This window comes from Micropterus dolomieu, linkage group LG04 (assembly GCF_021292245.1).
Source record: "Micropterus dolomieu isolate WLL.071019.BEF.003 ecotype Adirondacks linkage group LG04, ASM2129224v1, whole genome shotgun sequence".
In the NCBI taxonomy this organism is placed as follows: domain Eukaryota; kingdom Metazoa; phylum Chordata; class Actinopteri; order Centrarchiformes; family Centrarchidae; genus Micropterus; species Micropterus dolomieu.
In genome coordinates this window covers 19483317-19505652 of record NC_060153.1, presented here as the reverse complement: position 1 = coordinate 19505652, position 22336 = coordinate 19483317, and the positions used below count along the sequence as shown (strand labels likewise).

The window sequence follows — 22336 nt, the reverse complement described above, 5'->3', positions numbered from 1 at the left end:
CGGATGCTACGTGTCCGAACCTCTGACATTTAAAACATCTGAGAGGTGGGGGAACATACGGCCTCACATCATAACACATATATCCAATAAAGATCTTTTCCGGGAGTCTTTCCTCATCAAATGTGATCAGTACAGAGAGACTGTCACTTTTAATCCCATTTCTGCTTGCTTTAAGACGTCTGACTTCACTCACTTTGGCATTTGTTACATTTCCTTTAACATCATCTGCTGTTACATTTACTGGAATCCCTGTAATAACTCCCCTGACCAATTTTCTGTCAGTCATCAGAGAACATTGTACTTTCTTGCCATTTATTTTATTCATTCTGACTGCTTTTCCTTGTTGTACTCCATCCTTACATATAATTAGTAATGATCCATTTCGCAATATTTTAGCACTCCTTACCTCCCCGATTTCTTTACTTATGGATTTAGTTAGCTGTATTGGATTCCAATCGCAGAATGAAGCCCCATCTTGCACAAGTTTTACTATTGCCTTGAAATCCTCTCTCCTCCTTTCAGTTACAGTTGCTCTCCCGTCACTATCACTCCCATCCGATCTTAGGCTCTTTTTACGCTTATTTTTCCTACCTGCTATATTCCACTTTTCATAACTCCCGCCACCTTCGACCATCTCTCCTAACTCACTTCCTGAACCGTCACTTCCTTCTGCCATCTCTCGTCCACCAACCACCAGTCTTCTCCAAACCGCTGCTCCGCTAGCGACTGTGCTTCGCTAGCAGCAACAAAAACAAAAAAACCCTGCCCTCCTGCTCAACGCCCCTCTCCCTTTTGTTGTCCTCCATCGGACCTCCATGTCCTCAGCAGGCGCGTTCCCTGCTGTCTCTCCCTGTATCCCTCTGGCCCAACCTTTGTCCCTCTTCCACCTCTGATGGTTCTGCTTAGAAAGTCCTGTCCAATCTGTTGTCGGTATCCGCACCTGTTGCTAATCGTTTAATTTTGTCACGTCAGTGGAGGTGTGTGGCGTTCAGGGACATACATACCAGTTAGTAAAATAGGTTAAAACACATAAATTAAAACACACCAATGGTTGAAACACAACAAGCTAAAACACCACTCTACATGCAATAAAAACACAGTACAGAAATAAAACATTCCAAAATAAAACCAGATGCACAAAAATATCGTCGGCGATTTTCTGTTACAGCTGTACTGCTTTGGAGGAGCAAGCAGAGCAACTAAGAAGGAAAAAACTGAAACTGAAATAGAATCTTAAGCGAAAACTAGCAGTGTTGAACACGTCATGTTAAAACAGTACACATTCAGATGGACTGGACTCCTATATTAAAAGAGGAACAACACTGAATCCTCACACTGAACAACAACCCACAATAAAAAGACTGTTCTAAGCAAAAATATGCGTTATCTGCCAACACTCATGCAACAGTGGAAAGGAAAAAACTATGGAAACAGACTAATATGAAAATAAAATTGCAACTAAACAGGCAAGCTTTGAGAGGAAAAGGACTGATCAAACAAAGGAGCAGCAAGAACAGTTTTCTTTATGCCTAAGGAACCAATTATAAATGTAACCAAGAAAAGTATTAATACTCAAAAACAAAGTGTGTCATCTTCAACATCAAGCATTGTTTCCTACTTGTATTCTGCACAAGGACACGCATTGGATCATCGTCCACAGTTAAAAAAGAGAATGCATGGGGAAAAGTTGGACTTTCTAAAAGAAAAGGGAGTTTGCTTTGGCTGCCTGTGCATAGGGCACATGAGCAAGGATTGTAATAACCGCATATCTTGCAAAGTTTGTAACCAAAGCCATCCCAGGATTCTTCACATCGAGAAAAAACAAAAAAGCAAAAGTGAAGGTCAGTCAAAGGAATTGTCGTAATTACAAAAGCCATTTCTACTTGTGGTCATACAGGGGCCGGGGGCAGTAACGGCATCCTTTCAATCTTACCTGTCAATGTTAAGGGAACAAAGGTTGTTCACACATATGCATTTCTGGATCCAGGAAGTACAGATACTTTCTGTTCTGAAAGTCTAATGGAACAATTAAACATCAAAGGAAAAAGGACAAAAATTCATCTAAGTATAAATGGTCACAACACCACTGTCCCAAACAACATTATCACTGGTTTGGAAATCTCTGAATTTACTGGCAAGCAATTTTTCGAGCTTCCTATGTTCACACAAAAAGAAATGCCAGTGACGACAAATAATATCATCAACAAAGAAGAGTTGTAAAAGTGGTCTTACTTAAAGGACATTCATATTCCGCGGATCACCGGTGTTGATTTGCTGATTGGCACAAACTCCTCAAAGTTAATGGAACCCTGGGAGGTGATCAACAGTGAAGGAGAGGGACCATATGCGGTGAGAACCCTATTGGGCTGGGTTATAAATGGACCTCTACATAGAAACAGTGCAGAGCAGTGAGAGAATGGCTGCCCAGCTGTCACTGTTATTCGGATTGGCATTGACAAGTTGGAAAAGCTGCTGATAAGGCAGTATAATCACGACTTCAATGAGGACTTCTTTAAAAATAGTGGAAAGTTCAGTGCAACTTAAAGATGGCCATTACAAGATTGAACTGCCTTTCAAGACACCACATGTAAACATCCCAAACAACCTTTCTGTCGCTAAACAGCGTGTCAGTACATTGCAAAGGAGACTTCTGAAGGATGAAACATTTCACAAAGAATATTCAGACTTCCTTACTGATGTCATCAACAAAGGATATGCTGAGCAGGTACCAGAGGGTCAGTTGGAACGCTCTGATGGAAAGATTTGGTATCTCCCTAACCATGGCGTATACCATCCACAGAAAGGAAATCTGCGTCTCGTGTTTGATTGTGGGGCAGAATTTAAAGGTGTGTCGCTGAATAATGAGCTTCTGCAAGGACCAATCCTGACAAGCTCTTTGTTAGGAGTCTTGACAAGATTCAGGCAGGAACCCATGTCAATCGTGGCTGACGTACAATCAATGTTCCATCAGGTCAGGGTTGATGATGAACATCTGGACATTTTGAGGTTTTTGTGGTGGCCAGAAGGAAACTTAGAGAAGGAACTCACAACACATTTATTTGGAGCTGTATCTTCTCCTAGCTGTGCATGTTATGCTCTGCGAAAATCTGCTAACGACAATCAAAACAGTACTTCAACAGAAGTAGTTGACAATGGTCACAAGAAATTTCTATGTGGATGACCTTTTGAAGAGTTTACCTTCTAAAGAAGATGCATTGCTCATGGTCAGAAACCTTACAGCTATCTGCACATTAGGAGGTTCACTCTCACAAACTGGAACAGTAGAAATCGTGAAGTGTTATTGGAAATTCCAGAAGGACACAGAATCAAGCACTTCCAGGAATTGGATCTGGACTGAGACAAGTTGCTAGTTAAACGAGCTCTTGGGCTACTTTGGTGCATCGAAACTGACACCTTCAAGTTCAACTTTAACATCAGAGATCAACCACATACAAGGCGTGGAATTTTATCTATGATCAGTTCTGTGTATGATCCTTTGGGTTTCTTAGCCCCATTCACAATCCCACCTAAGATGATTTTGCAAGACCTATGTCGACTGGTTGGGATGATCCAATACCCCAATCCTTGCAACAAAAGTGGAACAAGTGGTTGAAAGATCTTGAAAATGTTGGAGGATTCAAGATCAGTAGATGTTTCAAGCCACAAGACTTTGGACAGATAACTTCTGCTCAGTTACATCTCTTCTCTGATGCCAGTGAGATTGCATATGGCACAGTTACTTACCTCAGGTTGCAAAACAACAAGAACAAGGTCCATACTACTTTCATACTTGGCAAAGCAAGGGTGTCTCCACTAAAACAAGTAACTATTCCTCGCTTAGAACTGACAGCTGCAGTTTTTGCTGTTAAAGTGGATAAGATGCTAAGGTCAGAGCTACAGCTTCCTTTGGGGGAAGTCACAGTTCTGGATGGACAGTACATCAGTATTGAAATACATAAAAAAATGAGGATAAAAGGTTGCCAACTGAATAGCAACCATCAGAGACGTCTCAGACATTGCACAGTGGAGATACGTTCCATCAGCACAAAACCCAGCAGATGACGCCTCTAGGGCACTCAAACTTGAACATTTGGTTCAAAGGAGATGGATTGAGAGTCCAAATTTTCTGTGGAAAGAAAATGAGTGGCCAGCACATACACTGGATACAGACATTGATGATGACCCAGAAGTTCAAAGGAACTTCACGGTGAATGCAGTCGTCATTGAAGATGTCTCGAAGATGTCTCGAGTGCCACGCATAAACTGATCACTTACTTTTTCAGTTGGAAAAGGTTGAAACTGGCTGTAGGTTAGATTCCCAAATCAAGAATGATCCTGACAGCTTTAAGTAAGGAAAGGAAGCAGCTACTTTTGGCAAATGGCGAAGGACTCAACCGACAATTTGGTCATGCAGAAATTTAAAGCCACAATAGGAGGACAAAGGTTGTCTGCAGATGATCTCACTGAATCAGGGACCTCGATTGTTTGTTTCAGCCAATGGGAAAGGTTTCACAACGAGACTGTTGCATTAACATCTGGTAGGTCCAAGGTAAAGAGAGAGAGCCCCATCTATAAATTTGACCCAGTTAATGAAGAAGGGTTTTTAGAGTTGGAGGACAGCTAAGCAAACCATGCATGGCTGAAGATGCAAAGCACCCACTCATTCTAGGAACAACATATCTCTACTCTTATCCAACGGAGATTAAAGTCAAATGCAACTGGACTTCCAGCATCAATGAAACAAATATACCTAATGCCTTTTGATTAGGGCTGAAGCTAACGATGATTTTAGTATTCGAAGCTTCGATAGATTATTTCAATGATCCATTGATGCATCGTTTAAGAAGTAGTTGTGTTCACAGTGTAAATGCGATGTGCAACAGTAATAAATGTCCGTGCGAAACACTGTGCTGTATAGTTAAATGCATTAAATGAAGCATTGATGCAAAGAATTTGTGTCAATGCATTTTATTAATCAATTTTATCGATTTAATCAATTAATCGTTTCAGCCCTACTTTTAAGAGAAACAATGACCAAGTGAAACAACTGAGGGCTTCATATGTTCAGGTACAGCAGTATATACTGTACTACTGTTACTATTTGATGCATCGACAACTTAAAAAAAATTAAAAAAAAAATTGGTGATTGTAGAGGATGTCTTCACTGATCACAACTTGATATGATATGATATATAAATGTTGGGTAACGAAAGTGTATTGATTAATGTAAAAACTGTGTAATCTCACTTTTAAGCCCCTTTTCTACTGAATAGTACCATTTCGACTCGGCTCGACTTGACTCGCTTTTGTTTGGTTTTCCATTGTGGAAAAGTTGTACCTGCTTCCAGGTACTTTTTTTCGGATCACCTCCGTTGAGGTTCCAAGACAGCAGAGGCGATACTAAAATGTGACGTGAAAACACGGCACATTGGTCAGAGAGAATCGTCACTGTTCACTGCGTCATCATTGCGCGTGCCAGACAGGCCAGCAACAGAGAGGGCCTCCCTACCTACTTCCACTCCGTTTTCCCGTACATGCGGAGGGACTGCTACATTGAGTGCCATCCGAAACCAATGAGGGCGGAGTGATAGTGGATTGTTAAACCCTCAGATGCCGAGTGAGCACCGGTGCTGGCTTACTGAAGGTGTGTAACACCCTTTGCTGCATGATGGGGGACCTTTCTTTCACATGCGAGTTCCGCGTGACTCTGCGTTAACATGTAGGATTTTTTTAATTACGAAACTACACCAACTTTTCATATCACCATTCACAGGTTAACAATGTAGCCCAAATGTTATGTTGAATTAAAAAAGTCTGATAGACAATAAAACTGTTGTTTTTACTGAATCGTATTCATCTCATGCAAAAATCTTCAGCCAAGACACAGTGTCCCACAGTGTGGAAATTGTGGGAGCATAAACAAGTATCAGACAAGAAAGTACCGTTCTTACAGTAAATAAAAACAATGTGCGTTGTCATGGTTTTTTTTCTTCTTTCTTTTATGCTGCAACATGCTGTGTTCTTAAAGTGGTATGTAAATAAAGTTATAATTATCTGGTGAGTGAGCAAACACAGTACACTTTTATAGTAAGCAGCTGATATGATGACCAGAAGTCACACATGGGGTGTAAGATTAAACAACATAGCAGAGACAGACAATAATGAAGACATTTTTCATGATGGTAAAAGGAAAAGTCAACACTGACTGAGCTGTCAGACACATACAGTGTAGTGCAAGTCACACATGCATACATTTTGTCTCTACAAAATAATTACACATTTTTTCAATTGCTAACCTGCATCGGTCAAAACTGAAGTCACATTATCAAAACTCTTCTTCTTCACAGTCAGCGAAACAGAAGTATATTTGGACCAAACTGTGAATCATTTTGCATTGCTTTCACACAAAATGCACTCAATGACCACTGTAGTGAAGACCCTCAATTCAATTTATCTTTATTTTGTTCACTTCCTTTACCTCACTTCCTTTAGTTCATGTTCTTATTACTGATTGGCTCCCACTTCCACCTTTCATTCCTCCTAATTGAGTTGATTGAGTTCACCTGTTCACACTATTTAAGGACTGCACTCCCTTTCACTTGCTCTTTCACTTCCACATGGGCGGCAGTTCTGGTAAGAAGTTTAATTTACTCTTTAGTTGTATCCTATGTCCATGAAAACTTAGTTTAGATGTCTGTCTCCTTATTTCCGTTTGCTTTCTTTCAGATCGAACAACTCGTGTGTCTTTCTTTTCCCTCATTGTGTTGACAAATGCCTCATCTGAATTGGAAGAAATAAAACATTTTTCAGAAGATATTCATAGTTTCCTGGCTTTCTTCTGCACATTGTGACCGATGCGCCCAATGACGATAGCGAATGTACCCTTTTGAACCCCTCCTACTTTACAACCACTTTCTCCAAAATCCATGGACTCTTTTCTCATCACTACTTCACTACCTGTAAAACTCTACATATTTGCAGCACATTTCAAATGCTAAAACACTGTCCAAAAATGTTAACACATTCAAAACAGAATGACTGCAAATGTCCTGCATTTGTGCAGTAATCAGACTTAAATATATAGCAGAATGTTTATGAACATTTTGTCTGTGTGTAGAGAAATGTGTTTTGAATGAGGTTTTACTGCAAGCTGAGTGCAAAGCAGGAAATGTGCTTGTATTTTAGAATTGTGGTTTAAGTGGTTGGTACATCAGTTACAGGCTGTGGTGAGAGTGTATCAGTTTTACTGTGTAAACTGAGAAACTGTGTTGCAGCACTGAAATTTCAGGAACTTTTTGCACAATAACTGAATGCAGTGATATAGGAAAAAAGGATATTAAAGCTAATTTTGGCATTTCTGATTCATTCTTGTTACATATACTATAGTACAGTCAATGAAGTGAAAATGTTGTTGTTGCAGCTTTTCTCAGTTGCTCTGGTACATTTCTAGAATCATTCCTAACATTTGCTAAACTATTTGTAAACTAAAGCAAGGTTTGGATGACAATGATTGAAAATGCACAAGGCTGCACTTTTTCTGTATGGCATCAATTTCAACAGTACAGTGTTATACTTTGCAAGAGATTGGACAGGATTCAGTTACACTTACTGTATGCACTAATTTGTTGACAGGGCATGTCATTGTTATGCAGGAAAAGACTATTTTATATACCACTATAATACATTGTGATCAACATGACATAAGCAATTGATAATGTAAAGGAAACAGAAGACAGTTGTACATAATCATTTGCATAAGTTTCAAAGAATTTGCAATTTCTCAAGACTGAGAAATGTAAAGGTTGAACAAGTAGAAAAAAATCAGTCACATTTTGAAGTTAAGTTATATTTAAGTAATGCTTTCTGTTGTGGGGGTTTTTGTAGGTAAATGTGTAATGATTGACAATGTTTGCATTCTGAGGGAGAATTGTTAGCAGTGTTTTGGTTAAATGAGTTTATTTTGAGACTTGTATGAAGTGTTTTGGGGGTTTGAGTGACTTTTTGGAGGTGAGATTAACTGTTTGGCCAAGATGCATGTTGGTAATGCAGACTGTGTGAAGAGTTTTGAAAAGTGGCTTCAGATTTGACCATTGCATCTTAGCAAAAAAACTGTATTTGTATAAACGGATCTTCTGCACAACTCATTTCATTTTAAGTGAGCATGTCTGATTCTGTTAATTTCTTGATTCTTAGTAATGTAGATGGGTAGTAGAAAGGATATCGGTAGGTTATAAAGGCTACTGACTACAATCTTCACCTTGATGTATTTTATTCAGTTATTTAAATTACACCTTCAGGCTTTTGAAAATCAGGTTTGGAATCTGATCAAAGAAAGACAGAAAGCTACTGTCCACACTTTACACAATACACACACAGTAATACTTTGGTAACCTGTACGATATCTGTTAAGTCATTTTGCTTAGGATATAGGTTTCAGAAGTGGGGTGGGGCACAATTACAAGCTCTTCAACCTTGAAAGTATAGAAATTTAATTTTCTCAAATTGCAGCAGAAGTGGGGGGCACATTTTTGAGCCCTGAGTATTATCTGCGGTCTTCCTCACAAGCGACTTAAAGCCAAACCAGCAACTTCCACCAAAAGCGTAAGGCAGCAGTTCACAGTAATAAGTGAAGGACCTATGATCAACTCATAGCTTCTCCCATTTATGTTTTGGCTGCTCTGGGGTACTTTAGTAAATTAATCAAAATTAATCTAAAAAAAGATAAACATGCACAATTTGTGAACCACAAAGTGTTTAATGATTTTCTGACAGAGTTGATATAATAACATTGTAGGAAAATATGCATCCAATTTAAATGCAGATGAAATGGGCTGTACAACTTAATGCAATGATTCTTGATGTTGTCCACATTCCAGACAGCAAGCAACATGTTTTGCAGATCCTTCATGAGGGTCTTCAAAGCTGTTTCTAATGTTATTTTACATGTTTTTGTTAGCTCTATTTAAAACATTCAAGAGTGCTTACTTCAGAATAGAGTACAATTCGTGTTGGACACTGTCCGTTGTCTTTTCACTGTATATACCACCTTACATGGAAGACTCTTCTGGTCAGATCTCCTTTCAATCTTTGTAACTTTAAAGACCTCATAAGGAGGAATCAAGACTTCATTCTCTGACTTAACGGTAGAGTGCTCCGAGATATCTGCTCCAGAGCATGTGAAAATCTCAAAGCATGACTCGTCTCCAAATCTTTCAGCGCTGGGGTACCCACCCCTAGTACTGGAGGTAAAAGAGCCAAAGCGAATCTCCTTGTTGAGAACATCTTGGGATGTAAAGGAGCTGTTGACTCTACGGTAGCCAGTGAAACATTTCGCATTTTTATTGAGTGTTTGAAGGGCGTCAGTCAAGAAAAAGTGAAGTGCGTGATACTTGAATGTGGTGTTGTACTCAAATCTTTGGGTTCGAACTGCATTATTGAAATCAAGATAGATTTTTGGTTCAACGAGGGTATACACATAAATAGCTACTTTCCACATGGCAGGAGGCTTTTTTTTAGGCTTCAATGCATTTTCAGCTTTGTCCCAGGCCTCTTTGAATTGTTTGTCTTTGTTTTTCTCATTCTGCAGGTATTCTTTTACCACCTTCTTCATTATGTCTTTGCAGCCATCGTACATGTCATCAACAGAATTTGGAGCCATGTCAAGTTGAAGGATTTCATTTAACCCAGGTTCAGCTGAGTCCTTTAAAGAAATAAGAGATTATAAGAATAAACTATGATGTTATATGGCCATCTTAATAATACATCAGTGCTCAGCAATTACATTTAAAAAAAGACATAATTCAGAATATACGGTACCATTGCAATTCCTACAGAGACTCCATAGGTGATCAGCACTGCTGCCCAAACTGCCATCACTGCCACCCTCCACCAACGTAGAAACCTGGAGACACTGTTGCTAAATAAAATAATCCCTGATGTGGTCTTGCCGAATCTAGCACATACACCCTTCAATGAGACAGCATAGTCTATCTCTGCAGTCTTCACTGACTGAGAGGATCTAATACACTTATATAGTAAACAGTAACGGAAGTTAAACATTGGGTGTAAGATGCCCAGCTCATTAATGCCATACAATAAGGAAGAGACACTTTTGCAAGATAAACATGACCATAAAAGGGAACATAGGGGCTTATCTTCACAACTCTGCAAGCTTAGAGCAGAACTAAGCATCCACTTCAGACCACTTGACAATTCAAAGCAAATCTGCCACTGCTGAAGTAGCAACAATTTAAGCTGACGTTATGAGAGCCAACAAGTCTCCTCCTGTTTAACAGCTTCACTAAATTATCTGTACAGTCAGACATCTTTCTGTTTGATGTTTGCAAGTTTGACTGTACATTGCCCCCGGTTTGGCATATTAACATGCAAAGTTACTCTTTCCATAAATAAGATTCTTGTAATTTTCTGTGTAAAGCATTGAATGAATGATGAAGCAGCAGGTTACTAGAGACTCATAGCGTTTTTATTTGCTTCTTTTCTTAAATTCTGTCCCCTCCCTTCCCAAATCAGAAAGCAGGTTTACTGTCTCCCACACTTTCTTTGATCAGGTTTGGAATCTGATCAAACAGTGAAGAAATAAATGCTACCTGTATACAACAACTTAGATTTCACACACTAATAATGGTGAGTTGTTGCAACCTCCAGGGTTGGCTCATGTATACTCTGTCACAAGCTTTAGTTATTTTACTTTACACTGAAGCAACATTGTGTGACGGCCACGCAGAATTCATACTGCTGTTGGTGTGCTTTCTGTCTCCATGTTGTGCTGTAAAAATAAAGACAAGAAACCAAAGAAAGAAAGGAAGCCGTGAGATGAGGAGGTCCAACCCAAGACTGACTGCTGCTCTGGCTTTTATGCATGGGGCACACCGGGCCCTGGGGCCTGTACCACGAAGCGAGTTCAAGAAACCCAGGATATGTTTTCGTTATCTGGTTTAACTAACCCTAACAATCGCGACCGGGATAAGCGGTACCACGAAGCTGGTTATAAACTTGGTAAATCAACCCAGGGTTTCTGAAACCAGCCGGAAGCGCGTTCACATAAAAGAGGCGGTTGTTAGCAGCAGATGACCAAGTCCACTGTCAGCAGAGTGTCATATTTTATGAACAAGGATTAAACTGTAACTCTACAGAAATATGACAGTAGCACGCCTGCAGCTGACACTTGCAGGGAGACAGAAATTCGCAGACAGTGTGAATTCCTAAATTAACAGGCCTAGCAATCAATTACACGGTTAAAAGACGTCTAAACAGAGCCCAGATGTCTAGGCTAAAACAGGGCTGCATTTGGGCTGTCTGTGAAAGTTTGGTAGACGTCTAACCATAGCCCAAAAATAGTCTAGTCACCAATTAGACCACCACTGAATGGCTACATATAGACAGGTATTAGATGGTGAAAATAGGTTTAGGCTAAAACAAGGTTGAATTTGGGCTGTCAGTGAAAAGTTAATAGACGTCTAACCATAGACCAAACACACAGCTTTTGAATGACTACATATCTACCTCTAATAGACAACAGAATAGTGGTTCAGAATAGTGATTGTTTTTACTTAAACATAACAGGTTGTCATGAATGGTAATCTGTCCAAACAAATTTTAAAAAGTTTTTATTAAGACAAAGGATTACAATGTAGACAACTTAAGATAATACAACATGATGAAAATATAAAGGAATTACTGATATTTTTATAAATACAAACAATTTTAACAACATGCGGTAATAAAAACATAAATAATGAGAAAATAAATGGGTTGGCTACATCCAAATCTAGATCTTCATTTACGCTGCTACTGGATGCAGCAAGAGCATCAGATGGGTCTCTCGGTTGGCGGCAGTCTCTCAGGTAAATGGGATCCATAACTGTTGAATACGCAAGAATATGAATATAAGTAAACATAATTGACTATGTTCACTGTTTTCCCACAAGACATGACTACTATCAACAAATTATTTTAAATGAAAACATACAGTATATTTCTAATTAAGTTAAAAATTGCCTTCTGTGTGGAGTTTGTATGTTCTCCCCATGTCTATGTGGGTTCTCCCCGGGTACTCCAGCTTCCTCCCACCATCCAAAGACATGCAGGCAAGGTTAATTGGTGTCTCTAAATTGTCCTTAGGTGTGAATATGAGTGTGAGTGGTTGTCTGTCTATGAGTGGCCCTGCGATGGACTGGTGACCTGTCCAGGGTTGACGATGGATGGATGATGAAGGTAAAAAAAAATAAAATAAAATAAAAAGTAAAGAAAATTTCTGTTATAACGTTTTTTTCCTTTTAATTTAAAAGCCCTTATTTTTTAACTTACTGACCGATTTACCGCTATGGAAAATATAAAGATACTTGAACAGGACACATTTTAGCCATCATGTTGCATTAGAACAACCAAATAGACAATTAGGCGGTGGGCCAACGTTTGGGCCACATTTCACGTATTTAGATGATCCCCATCGAGGGAGGACCCGGTTTTTTGCTGACAACTTCTACAATTTTCAACAAATGAAACTAAATTTGTTGCCACTCGTGCTTCTGCCATTTTTTGTTTATCAGTAACTTTATCCAACTTACTTTTTCCGGCAATAAGAGCGGACCGCTATGTCTTGGGTCCGATTTACGTGACGTATATTTTTTATTATCCAATGTCGTGCTTGGAAAGGTGCAGGACTGCGGAAAACCCGGAAATAACGCGCCGAAGCGACTGAGACAGCAGTTAATGGCTAAATACGTTGATTTAAGTTATTAAATCAATAAGTAAACTCGCGCTAAGCTTTCAATAAAGCTAAAATAAAAATACATTTACGCTGTAATCATGGAACGTAAACATTTGGTCTTCAGCCTTTTGTGTTAGCTTCATTGCATCTTGCCTGTTGTCACATCTTCAATCTGGCGATTTTACAATCAAATGTCCCTTGAAACTGCAAAAACAGAGGATTTACCACAAGTTAACTGTCACTCTGCTTTGTTATTCGCCTTAAACTGTAAATGTTTGCACTTATAAATCTAATGCTCATGTAAATAACTGCCATATAAACATAGTCTTTATTACTTTTATATCTTGTCATTATATAGGTTTGTTTGTTTGTTATGCACCAAAGCCCCAAGGGCAAATTCCTTGTATGTATAAGCTTTACTTACACATACAACTCTACATGGCAGTATAACGTTAGCTGATTCTGATTAATAGCTCCATTGTATTGTTAGAAAACCTCACTTGTCAATGTTAATATGATGAACTACGTCACATAATCATGCCAACCACCAGATTGCTCCTGTACTCATCCACGTTTGCTAAGGTCACATGTATAAAAGAAACAGGGTGCTGTGTGCATGTAGAGAAAACTGGACCAATCATTCCTTTTACAGACGCAGGATGGGAAAGTGTTTTCATTCAGTGTTTTTACAGAAATACCTTGGGACTAGAAGGTCTCGCAGCTGAAGAGGCAGTGTGAAGATACAATTAGAAAACCTAAAAACCTCCTGCTATATCAGCTCACACTGGCTACCCCAGACACAGCTAGAGCCATTTCACTAACATCACAAAAACAAAATGAGCCCAGGAACGAAGAGAGAAGGCAGTTTAATTCAAAAAGAGATGTAAAAGAAGTTCGGTGTCAAACATGCAATGCATGAGTGTGAAGGTGGATCTTGAACTTTGAATCTGTTAAGGAAACAAAGAATGGAAATTAGGAGCACATTACAATATGTCACACATTACATTTTGAGAACCAAAGTTCACTGTGTGTAAACAAACTGTTACGACACAAGATATTAGCAATATAAAATGTACTCTTGCACCTTTGTGCAGTGAAAGAGAATTTAAATTGCACTGATTGGTAGGGTTGGGTCTCGTTTAAAATTTCCGACACCAGTACCCTAAAGTGATATTGATAACTAGTACTTCATTAGATACCTTGCATAAAATACCAACTGTTGAAGCCGTAGTAGTTCATTGGTAGCCTAAAATAATTGTATGGTTGTTATGGACAAGCAAGGAGATTATTTCTTTTTTTAAATAACTGCTTTATAAACACTTTGGGAAATTGTATCAGATCGCTTCTCATCCTACTTCGGTCATTCTCAGAGGTAGGATGACAGCTTGGAAGTTTTTTTGTATTTAAATGAGGAGTGACCACATACATTTATTGAAAGTAAACAGAATTATTCTGTTATCTTTTGATTATTAAACTGAATTGAAAGATCTCAAAACAAGTAAGGAGTCTGCTAAACAAGTCACTAAACTATACTAAAGAGTCTAAAGAAGCAAACAGCAAAGACAGGCTGCACATCCAGCTGATCACAGTGACTACACCTGAAGCAGCTGCAGCCGGAGGCTCCGTGAGTAAAATCAGCTGATCGCTGCTGCTGCGCCACAAGAGCTTTAATTGATGTGATGGAATGTGATCGAAAGGTGACAAGTGATGAAACCAACGGAAAACCTAGCTTGTGGTGATAAAACTGCAACAGTGACAAACATGCCTGAGACGGCAGCTGAAGGTGAGGTGACGCCTGTGAATCACACATGAACTTATGGAGTTAACGTTACACTAATGTTAGGTTACACTTGCAAGCAGCATGTTAAGCTAACCACAAAGTGCCTTACTCTACACTGTTACCCGCTGAAATGTCACGGTTCTACACGTTAACAAATAATTTACATAAATAATGAAGACACAGTCAAACAAAGACACAGACACTTACAAGACCAAAGTAAATGTCTTTTCGCTTCCACTGTTTGCAGTAAACTCTCGCCCGTTGCTCGCTGAAAGACCGAAATCGTAACGTAACCCTCGTTTAAAAATGGCGGATGTGTTTATCGTGAGATCTGGCCGTCCCTGATGTCTACTAACTTTCAAGTCTCGCGTTGCCAGTAGTCATGTCTCAGTCTTTTTATATACAGTCTATGGTCTCAGTAGGGCTACAGCTGCCATCTAGCGAATGGAAATAGTAATTGCATCTCGTTTTAAATTAAAATGAAAGTTAATGCAGTGAACGTTAAAGCGAAAATAAAGATCATTTAAATGTTTCATACGTTTACTTGCATTTGATGATATGATATCACGCACCTCAACAGCTGCATCGGGTGAAAACTACATGTAACTAGTTTGGTCTGAAACAGGGCTACAGCCAAGCCGTTGATATTATACCACTAGTTGCCTCCATTTCGCCGGTAAGCAGACTACACATAGCCTGTCCAAATAAGAGCTAAATCGTAGCTACAGATAGACCATGTCAACTTAATGACACTTAATATCTTGTAGATATTATTGACATTGCAAAAATAATGGGATATCAACCATCTCACGTGCTGCCAGGGCAAAAACCCACTTTTAATCATTTTTAACTTTTTTGACTAAAAGTGGGCTACAAATAGCCGGTCTGTCTACGAGCTAAATCGTTTCCGCACAGGCTGCGCGTAAATCATGTGAAAGAAATGAAACAAAAAAACTTGTAATCACTGTAGACCTTGCTTAAATGATAGAATATCATACACCTTGCAAGTTATTTTGGCAAAAACGCCATGTAAAGTTATTGTGGCTAGAAGTGGGTTAGTCGGACTAAAGGTCTATAGTAAACCCAGACGGTGAAATGACGGCTATTGCTTGCTGGGAGTCTATAATAATGCGTTGATTTCATGTGTTCTTATGAGCTGTATGAAAATATAAACCTTATTCTTTCAGCTCGGCTGTGTGTCAGCGTTTCCACATTAAAAGACACGGGCCTTTCCACCTCACTTTAAAAAACTTGTCATCACTGAAAAAATTAGATTTATTTATTTATTTAACACACTCAAAAGTGTTCCAAACATTGTTCTAAATTAACTTCATAAAGTAATGAAAGGAAAACTCCATTCATGCCAGAAAATGTGCTCAAATAGGCCTAGTGTTTGAAAGACTGAAAACTCACCTTATTACCTGCGCCCACATCGCAAAAGGTGGGGCAGAACATGACTACAGTCTCTGTAATAGGCCTAAGAAAGCCATACTAACCTAAAATAAATACCCTACCTTCATATTAAAATTTACAAATTTTTTTTGTAACCAAACTGCTAATAATATTCAGCCTCACATAAGAAAAATAAAACCCATTTATTTTAACGGCTGTGAAAGGGACTGGGATCAAATAAAAAATATTAAAAACATTTCAAAGCAGTAAGTAGGCTCAGCCTACTGTAAAAACCTGTAGGAAACAATAGCCTAAGGCTTTTAATCAGTCTCTGTAGGATGACATCGCTTTAGCCTACAAGAGTTTCTCCATATAAACGCAGCAAACATAAAGCAGCCTATAGGCTAAAACAGGCTGTGGGATTTCCTACAGATGGTGATGTCATTTTCCAAGAGAGCTGATTGGTCAGTTGGCGACGTTTTCATAGAGTTGATCTCTTATCTGGAACATAACCTGCTCCGGAGCAGGTTAGCCATTCAGCATAAGTTACCATGGCGATCTACCCCGGTAAGAAGTGAACCACCTTTGTGGTACTGAAAACTCAGGGTTAAGCCCGAAGTTACCTGGATAAGCTCAAATCCTGCTTCGTGGTACAGGCCTCAGGTGTGTCCCATGCCGCTGATTACCCTGTCAATCAGGTCTACAGTCCTGGAGACAGAAAGCACACCAACAGCAGTATGAACCCTGCAGAGGGGCCGTCACATTCACGTTTCATTCAGCCCTGAAAGCGTAGGGACATTATGTGACACAGCCCCATTCAATTGGCGGCCCGCTGGGTCACATCCAGCCCAGAAGCAACCTCCATGTGGCCTACATGTAGCATACATCTGATTTAACAACATAATTAAACTAGTGGAAAAAGCTAACTAAGAGAGAGCTATTTTGTTTCCTTCTCCTCTCTCTTGAGAGTTTCACATGAGCTGTACTGATAATCGCCAGTCCAGGGCTCAACAATAAGGACTGCCTGACCTGCAGCCTCTCCTCTGTGTCTCTGCAGGGCACCTCCACTCCACATACACACAGATCAGCTGACGTTACTGAAGTTGATAACAACTAGGCTTGTTAGTGTGAGTACGTGGTGCAATAAAACCTTTGCGAGTAAAAAGACAATACTTCATCAATAAACTTGATTGGGACAAGAGGCAATGTACTCAAACTTCAAACAGAAAGATATCTGACTGCACAGATCCTTTCATCAAGCTGTAAAACGGGAGGAGACTTTTTGGCTCTCAGCTTAAATTGTTGCTACTCCAATGCTGATAGATATTATTTGAATTGTCACATGGTCTGAAGTGGATGCTTAGTTCTGCTCTAAGCTTGCAGAGTTGTGAAGATAAGCCCCTATGTTCCCTTTCATGGTTATGTTTATCTTGCAAAACTGTCTCTTCCTTATTATATGGCATTAATGAGCTGTGCATCTTACACCCAATGTTTAACTTCCTTAACTGTTTACTATGTAAGTGTATTGGATCCTCTCAGTCAGTGAAGTCTGCAGAGATAGACTATGCTGTTTCACTGAAGGGTGTATAAGCTGGATTGGGCAAGACCGATAAATTACTATATCACATTGTATACAGAGGGGTAGCTGGGGTAGTGTATAAGTGTTGAAATGATAGGCTACTTTTTATACCATATAGCATATATTCAGTATTCACTAAATGTCATTTTGATGTCAATAATCAACAAAATAAAAATTTGTGAGTTGTTGCTATGTTTATTGTGCACCATATAGTCTCTGGAAACGGAGCTCAGGTAATATTTTTATTCCCTTATTATATTCAAAAACATAATTTGTGAATTCTCAGTGGCATTAACAAGATTAAGCGTCCCAGTAACACACCCTTAACCCTCTTTGATTAGTGGCGCACTCTCAATATCACCAGAATAATCATCAGCACCAGCAAAGCACTCAGCACTGCAGCCACAAAACACTTCTGCCTGCGTTTTACAAGGACTAAAGATATTATAATCAACAGCATTATGTATATTGACATCATCCCAGCACTGCTTGCTAGCCAGTGTGTTATAATGACTGTAAAATATGATTTTATTTGCCTTTGATTCAGTTTACAATTTAAATCTCCTCTTGGTATTTTGGTGCTCTGCAGCTTGTAGACCACACTGCACCATGGGTCTTTTGTCAGGACATCAGTGATTTTGAAGACCTCATAGGGAGGAATAAGCTCCTGTCCCATTTGTTTTGTAGCAGAGTAATATGTTATATCGGCACCAAAGCACGAGTGGATCTCAAAACAAGACACATTGCCATTAAAATCAAATGACTGCTTGCTTGAAGCTGCCCAGGTGAAAGCACCAAAACGCATGTTTCTGTTGATGACGTTGCGGTTAAACTCCTTCCACGTCCTGTGATAGGTGGTTCTGCATGGTGCCTGATTGTGCCGCAGAACTTGAATGGCGTCGGTCAGGTGGAAGTAAAGATAGTGGAACTTAAATCCCTGCGTGCTGTACTTGTGTTTGCCTGTTTTCACTGCTTTGTTGAACTCTTGTTGGATTGTTTTCATTTTTGTGTACATGTACATAACTATCGCATGTTCTTCTGTCAGGTGCTCATGCACAGGTGGCTTTGCATGTCTTTCAGCTAAAGCCCAGGCAAAACTGAAGTATGTGTTGTGGTGCCACTCGAACACGCCAAACAAGTCAATCACAGAGGCTGCTTCAGTTCGGCATCCATCATACATGTCATCAATGGAGTCTGTGGCCATATCCAGAGGTAAACTACCAGTCTTAGTGTTCTGCAGTGACATAAGAAGCAGCTACAGTGAGCAAAATCAACAAATACAGAAGGCTGATAATATTCAGTAAATTGACTTGGAAAATCTTTAATTGTGATGACTGAGTAAATCATTTTTCTGCTCTTGTTGACACAAATAACAAGTTAACTGTACATGTTTCTGTTGCATGTAGAAGACAGAACTTTCAGGAAGGCTGAATGCAACGGCAGGGAAACAGAGGCGTGGACCCAAAATGCAGACCTTAACAAGGCTAGATCAGTTTGCAGGTTCATTTTAATGATAACAGTCACTTACAGAAAGGTCCAAACACACCACACCACACAAGCAGGTAGGGTAATTAGTCACAGGTTAAACAAATAAGCAATCAAGGCAAACAGGAAACAAAGCTAGACAAAAACACCCAACACCAATGATTACAAAATAAAATGGCTACTGACAATACATAAGGATGTAAGTAACTAAATACAACAGAGAACAAGGGAGCAATGATCAACAAACAAAACCTAAACAAGAACACAGAGGCAATGGGTAAAACAGAAATGGGTATTTAACAAAATAACAAACAACAAACAAAACCACCACACTCAAATCCAAGGTTGTGAAGAATTGTCATCTCACCTCAACAGGTTTCATAGGCCACCAGAGTAGTAGAAATGGGTCATGATATAATAAGAGCGCCACTGCCAAAAACAAACAAAGGGCTGCCCAGTTTTTCAGTAACTTCAGCTCACACACTGGTCGTTTGCCAAACTTCATATCTGATTGAAAAGAAAAATACATATTATGACTAAAAATGACTCTTAAAACTCTTTCAACATCATCAATGTGCATCAGACTTTGCATTGCCAGCCTAGTGGCTGAAATGTAAGAATTAAACAATAAACCAGTAGTCCCACAATATTTCCATGTGGTCGGATCTATCAATAAACATCTGCATGTCCTCCACCAACACTATGAAATTTGATGTTTTCGGCTTACCTTTCACCTGCCAAGTGCTTTCATCAGCAGCATGATAATCCTTTGAAGAAAAAATTAAATGTGGAGAGTGTGGATGCAGTGTTGTTTCACACAGCACAGAGATTCTTCACTACCTTTTACCAAAGGCATCAGCATATGTATCCTGTCTGACATGTGATGTTTAAACAGTGTTTGATGAGAAACCACTTAACAAAAGAAACAGTTTTTCTAACCTCATTGTGTTTTTCTTTTCTGAGTTAGCAGCATATTCTCATGCTATGTGTGTGCATCTATCCATCAAGTGTAAATTGAACCTTTTCTCAACTCTGGCTTTTCATTTCCCTGTTTGCATTGGGGGTGTTCTACATGTTTTACATAAACACTAGTAAATCTGGTTTGGTAGCTTGCTCAGGTAAAACAAACAAAGGTAAGTCATCAGGTTGCAAAACACAGAGGGCGCGGACTAAAGCAAACATTTTTCACTCTGAAAAAAGGTTGTATAATTACAGCTCATCTTCTCAGATTAAATACAAAACTTACCACAGCCGCTGTGTTTACAGGGAGAGTCATGAGTCCCATTCCCTTTAAGTCGATTAAACTGTAAAAAGGCTGAAGAAAATAATTTAAGCTACTTCTCGTACAATACATGAAATGTGCTACCGGACAGTGCTCAGTTCCAGTAGTTAAGAGGCACTGCAGGTTTTTCTTCATCTCTGATAGTTAACGAGTCACACCTCAGCCATTACCTCAAACGCCTCACTAACAGGAGCTCTGCAATCTGACCAGTCTCCGACATTACACCAAAATTTTCCATAGACGTAGGCTACATGTGGAATAGACAATGTGTGTGTGAATGACACCTGTGTAACCTGTGAATATTAATATGAGCCACCCCTTATAACTGTGTGTGTGTGTGTGTGTGCCATCTCACACTTGTAGCATCCGCCTTTTCCTGCCTCACATAACAGATAAATTATTGCCCTCATGTAGGAAGCTGGGAAGACATTGTTGAAGAGACCCTTATAATTTAACACTCTATAGTTGACAACAGAATCAATCTACAGGAGTTAAGATAATCTATAAGAAGTTGCTCTCATAACAAATGGCTGTGGGCTGTGCAATAGAGGTTCCAACTTAATACGGTTTATTTAGTGTAGGTTTCCATCTACTGGAAAAATACTGAACAACATGTTTCTCCTCATTCCAGCTTTCCATTCAGGATCTGACTGATGACCAGGATGACGACTGCAGATCCAAACCTTCAGTTGTGACTGAAACAGCCATAATGCAGAAATGGGATACCCATACAAACTTCAGTCAAGCCTGGAGCAATGCAGAGCAAAAAGCTAGAGAGCCTGCAAACAAGTACATGGAGAAACATCATTCGATTGCCATTTACATGTACACAAATAATATGCTGCAACCCATCAAGCATCAACTTATCAAGACTGTGGAAAGACACTGGAAAACAACTTAAGGAGACATTTGATTCCAGCTCCCTTTATTTTTTCCAAATGAAGCCATTCAGATTCTGAAGCAGAGTCAGGTGACATGTCTTGTACAAATTACAGCGACACTTTTAAATCTGAACAGCTCCAACAAACTGATTCGGTTCAGCGCCTTCATATTAGGTTCTGATGCTTCATGTTTTGAAGTATACACATGTTTCAGTGCTGACATAACACATTACTCAGACCTGAAACAAAACAGCCAGGTGCTAATTCCTCCCTTATGAGGTTTTCAAGGTGACTAACATTGAGACAGATAAGCAGAGGTGTAAAGTCGTTTTCCGACTGAAGAGCAACCTGAACTGCATTTATGATGGAGAGAGCAATACATTGCATCCAATTTCTACATTACCAGTAAATGGAATTTGGCTAATTTTTACCATCACTTGTGTGATTATTGTATCTGTTTTGCTACCGTTTGTCACTGTGAAGCTGTTAGAAAACCATCAGAAAATATGGGATTATTTTCCTATCTTTATTCAAGAGCATGGTCTTTCAGTTTGACAGTATGATTTGTTGATTTCACTTTCAGATTTTGCAATGCTTTCCCTCAAAACCCATCCTGCCTTTGCACTCAAACAGCCCGTGCTCGCGCTTAAATTTGCTGTTCTGCTTCTGCTCACACTGTTGCTTGCACAGACTTCCTGCACTTCAGCTTCAGCCCTTCTCTTCGCCCTCAGGCTGCTTCTATGCGCTCGTGAAACATTTGTTATTTTGTCATACTTGTGGCATGAGAATCAACTCTTAATCCCCATATGAACAGACTCACATTCTTGGACGCAACATCTATGCATGTAAAGGCGATGATGGGAGCAATGGCTTTGTCCAAGTAAATGACACTGAGATAGTTAGCCAGCATTCATAATACCAGGACCCCGAAACTGAGGCATATAAATGGAATTCAGCCACGATTAATTTTATTGTTTACACCTGTGCCTTTCCCACTGTACACACATGCAGAAAATGAATGCCTCCAAAAACAAAACAATAACAAAAATGACCTCCAACTTCCTATTGTAGTATCCAATATTTGTGCATTTGACTCATAACAGTTCAAAATAGCACTGTAGCAGTAGGACAGAGGGTCAGTGACCTTCTACGGGGAGAGCAGTGATTGGTGGTTATGTAGTGAACTGAACCCTTCTATAGAATTTGA

The 22336-nt window shown here is 39.4% G+C and overlaps 2 protein-coding genes and 2 long non-coding RNA genes across 5 annotated transcripts; 1 reads left to right on the top strand and 3 right to left on the bottom strand.

The window, feature by feature from the left end:
* Positions 1-8860: 8860 nt before the first annotated feature.
* Positions 8861-9873, bottom strand: LOC123969715 (ecto-ADP-ribosyltransferase 5-like). Its single transcript, XM_046047343.1, has 2 exons — positions 9817-9873; positions 8861-9700 (listed from the first exon to the last, which is right to left on the bottom strand). Exons 1-2 carry the CDS (start codon positions 9871-9873, stop codon positions 8987-8989), a joined length of 771 nt encoding a protein of 256 aa, XP_045903299.1. The 3' UTR covers positions 8861-8986.
* A 1844-nt stretch (positions 9874-11717) lies between these two features.
* Positions 11718-14872, bottom strand: LOC123970325. Its single transcript, XR_006824932.1, has 3 exons — positions 14718-14872; positions 13429-13677; positions 11718-11881 (listed from the first exon to the last, which is right to left on the bottom strand). It is a non-coding gene; the product is annotated as an uncharacterized LOC123970325 (long non-coding RNA).
* Positions 14119-20934, top strand: LOC123970324. The gene is made up of 4 exons (XR_006824931.1): positions 14119-14354; positions 18562-18693; positions 18888-18981; positions 20880-20934. It is a non-coding gene; the product is annotated as an uncharacterized LOC123970324 (long non-coding RNA).
* LOC123970323 (ecto-ADP-ribosyltransferase 4-like) lies at positions 17538-19434 on the bottom strand. 2 transcript variants are annotated; one of them, XM_046048314.1, is made up of 2 exons: positions 19334-19434; positions 17538-18715 (listed from the first exon to the last, which is right to left on the bottom strand). In XM_046048314.1, exons 1-2 carry the CDS (start codon positions 19346-19348, stop codon positions 17819-17821), a joined length of 912 nt encoding a protein of 303 aa, XP_045904270.1. In that variant the 5' UTR covers positions 19349-19434; the 3' UTR covers positions 17538-17818. The 2 variants fall into 2 exon arrangements, with proteins under 2 accessions (XP_045904270.1, XP_045904272.1); XM_046048316.1 differs by lacking the exon at positions 19334-19434 and adding an exon at positions 18869-18980.
* Positions 20935-22336: the final 1402 nt, after the last annotated feature.

Coding starts and splice junctions, on each gene's coding strand:
- LOC123969715 (XM_046047343.1), bottom strand. CDS start 9,873: ATGGCAGTTTGGGCAGCAGTGCTGATCACCTATGGAGTCTCTGTAGGA. Junction 9,701..9,816: donor TCTCTGTAGGAATTGCAATG/GTACCGTATATT, acceptor ATTTCTTTAAAG/GACTCAGCTGAACCTGGGTT.